The 3,040-nt window shown below is 38.4% G+C and overlaps 1 protein-coding gene across 1 annotated transcript; it reads right to left on the reverse strand.

The window, feature by feature from the left end:
* Window positions 1-741: 741 nt before the first annotated feature.
* Window positions 742-2,406, reverse strand: LOC122650979 (putative UPF0481 protein At3g02645). The gene has a single exon (XM_043844329.1). It carries the CDS (start codon window positions 2,404-2,406, stop codon window positions 742-744), a length of 1,665 nt encoding a protein of 554 aa, XP_043700264.1.
* Window positions 2,407-3,040: the final 634 nt, after the last annotated feature.

The raw sequence follows: 3,040 nt of genomic DNA on the forward strand, positions 1-3,040 counted from the left end.
TATATTGGTTTGGTTTCAAATTCACCTTTACCATATTGAAACCAATTCAGCATGGACCGAAACTGGCGCAAGCTGACTGATTGACACCCCTAGTTATGAGAAGAAATGGCAGCACTATGAATTGGTTGGTTTTCAGACTTTATGACCCTTCAAATAAACAATCCAAAGAAGATGGTGATCTGTAAAGTATTCTTCTTGTATTGAGTACTATGCTACATATTCAACCTAGGACCGAGTTTCCCTGCACCCATGGTGAATGAAATCTCATTCATCGAGGGGCTGGAGAGGACGGGAATGGGTATCAGGAAGGTATTTTGGAACATGCTAAAACTATAAGAGGGGTTTGTGAACCCTAGGATGGTGGGTGAACCGTCCACTATGGGTGGAGGAAAACTTTGTCCTTCACCCTAAAAGGATTTTTTCTATGATATATTATTACCTAAATCATGATTATGTTATCGCCTAGCAAATTGCCAAATACCCACCAGCATCCAGACCCTAATAGCCAAGGAAAATGTTAAAAAAAAAAAACAGATTATTTTATTTTATTTTGAGATAAAGACACCAAGTGATTGATAATTTAGGTTCTCATCTCAATTCACAAAAGAAACAAGGACAGAACAAGTACAAACCACTGTCTTTTTCCTTTCCTCTCATTCTTCTTCTGAAAGAAATCAAACAAAATCTCTCTAGAAATTGACTTTTCATTGAATCCTTCACACAGAACGTTAAGGAACTGAATCATCCAGTTGTTGTCTTGATACGAAAAATACGGGCACAGCTATATACTGAGCAAAATGCTTGCAGAGTCATCAACAACAAGAACAGAACAGCTGCTAAGAATGTTAAGCATTGCCAAGAACCAAACACATAACTCTTCAAGAATTTCGTAGCCTTAACCTTCCATCTACCACTGTAATACTTGTTCACATCTTCAATCACTTTATCCAAAAAGGGTACTTTGGTTAATCTGACTGACTTACTCATACCATTCCACAGGTCAGCTACTTCTTTATCACTCTTCAAACGATTCAACACAATACCTCTCTCTCTAAGCAGTTTGACATCCTCTTCAGTATCCAAAATCCCATTCATTAATTCTATATAACGCGTAAAAACCAATGGCCCTGATGCATTTGATGCTTCATATGCAACCAAGTTTCTTAATACCACTTCAGTGTTAACATCTAAACTAACACTAGGGAGGTGAAATGTGAATGTTTTTGCATCAAAGCTAACAGTGGTTATATCCCCTTTAGTGACTACAAATCGAATACCTGATTTATAGAGCTCACTCACTGAAGGGATAGTGATTTCCTCTAACAAAGGAGGCTTGTTATTGTCATTTGAATTCGAACTTCCATTTTCGGGTTTGATGTCTTCTTTATCTTGATTGAAGAAAATATACTGAACAGGTTGTGTTAAGATCGAAAACCCGGGAAGACGAGTGAGGATTGTCCAAGGTAAATTAAACACTAATTTAACAGACCTTGAAAGCAATATCCTTTTTATGAAACTTACCGGGCCTTCGTTTAATTTTGATAGCAGCTTCCCTATCTCATTGAGGAGTTTCTTCACATAACTTGAATCCTCAAATTTTTCTTCCTTGTTATCATCAGCAGGAGCATTTGGATCTTCAGGGGCTTCGATGATAGCGGATTGTTTGGATTTGGGCACAATTATTTGGTACAAAGAATCAAGCAAGTGTGCACAATCAGTGATTTGGATGTTAGGGAAGTCCTCAATCATCTTGAACAGAGAAAGCTCTTTGCATAAACCCATTATCATGGAATGCAGTAAATCATCCGCTGCATCCAACGATGAACACTGAAATTCCAAGATCTTCCTCAATATGAACAGAGGAATTTGATTCTCGAGCATAATTATATCTCTAAGGACAGCATTATGAGCCGATTTCCTTCCTGCGTAGTCCACCAAATGAGACATTGTGGATAGAATTTCTGTTTGAACTTTGCCTTCTTTGATTGCATAAATTTGGAGGAATTCAAGCAAGAAGCAAGCATCGACTGCAACCATCCAAGCTATGGTTTCACCATTGAAATCAAGGTACTTATGGAAGCAAGCACGGATCCTTGGCTCATATTTCATCAATTGATCGACGAGGTTCTCAAATTTCAGGCTTTTGAGTTGTTTTTGAGTCCTCTTAGCAGCAGCAACCTTGTATCTCTCCATCTCATACAGCTCTGGCCGCCAGTAGTGGTATGGGCCAATTGCAACTTCTTGAGGAATGTAGCAATCTGGCTTGCTAGACAATAGAGTTTTGGGGACATTGAAGATGCTGCACACTGACGCCCCGGCATCGTCTTCAAGTTCTTCATCAAGTGTTCGACGTATTTGAATTACCCAACGAAGCTGATCAAAGCTGGGATTTGACTTTGAAGCCATTGTTGCAGTCTGGGAAGAAGAGTACATGGAGATTAGGAATCAGGAAGAGGGTACTGTTATGGATACATAAATTTGGTTTAATTCAGTGTTGTGTTATTCTTATTAAGTGTACGTTTTGCACTATTCCATAACTTTAACGTTTCAGCGATGAAAAACGTTTCACGCTTTCAGAAGAATGACTCATTTCCTCAGTGTCGGGTAGCGACCAAAACCCCCACATTTTTCATGAGAAATTTTACTAGTTAGGTGATTGCTACATTGCACGAATAAAGTGATCTCCCCACGTTTTTTTAGGGATAGATAGTCCTATGGAGATTTGAACTTATGACTTCTTAATTATGAGGAATTGATCTTTTCGAGCTACCCCTCCCCACATTTTTCGTACAATTTTAGTTCATTTTTGACTTCAACAGGAAGGAAAGGGGCCATCGAAATTGACTAAATGACAATTATTATGAGTTAATGAGAATTCTTGAAGAATACTTGTTTACAAAAACTTTACCTTAATTACGTAAATATTATCACATCCACTTATTAATCAAATTGACCCATGCATTGGCATGAGGTTCATATGCTTCGAGTTTGACAGTTCGCCCTTAAACCTACCACACGGCAGATAGAGATACTTCTGGTA

This window comes from Telopea speciosissima, chromosome 2, assembly GCF_018873765.1.
Source record: "Telopea speciosissima isolate NSW1024214 ecotype Mountain lineage chromosome 2, Tspe_v1, whole genome shotgun sequence".
NCBI classification, from domain to species: domain Eukaryota; kingdom Viridiplantae; phylum Streptophyta; class Magnoliopsida; order Proteales; family Proteaceae; genus Telopea; species Telopea speciosissima.

Coding starts and splice junctions, on each gene's coding strand:
- LOC122650979 (XM_043844329.1), bottom strand. CDS start 2,406: ATGGCTTCAAAGTCAAATCCCAGCTTTGATCAGCTTCGTTGGGTAATT.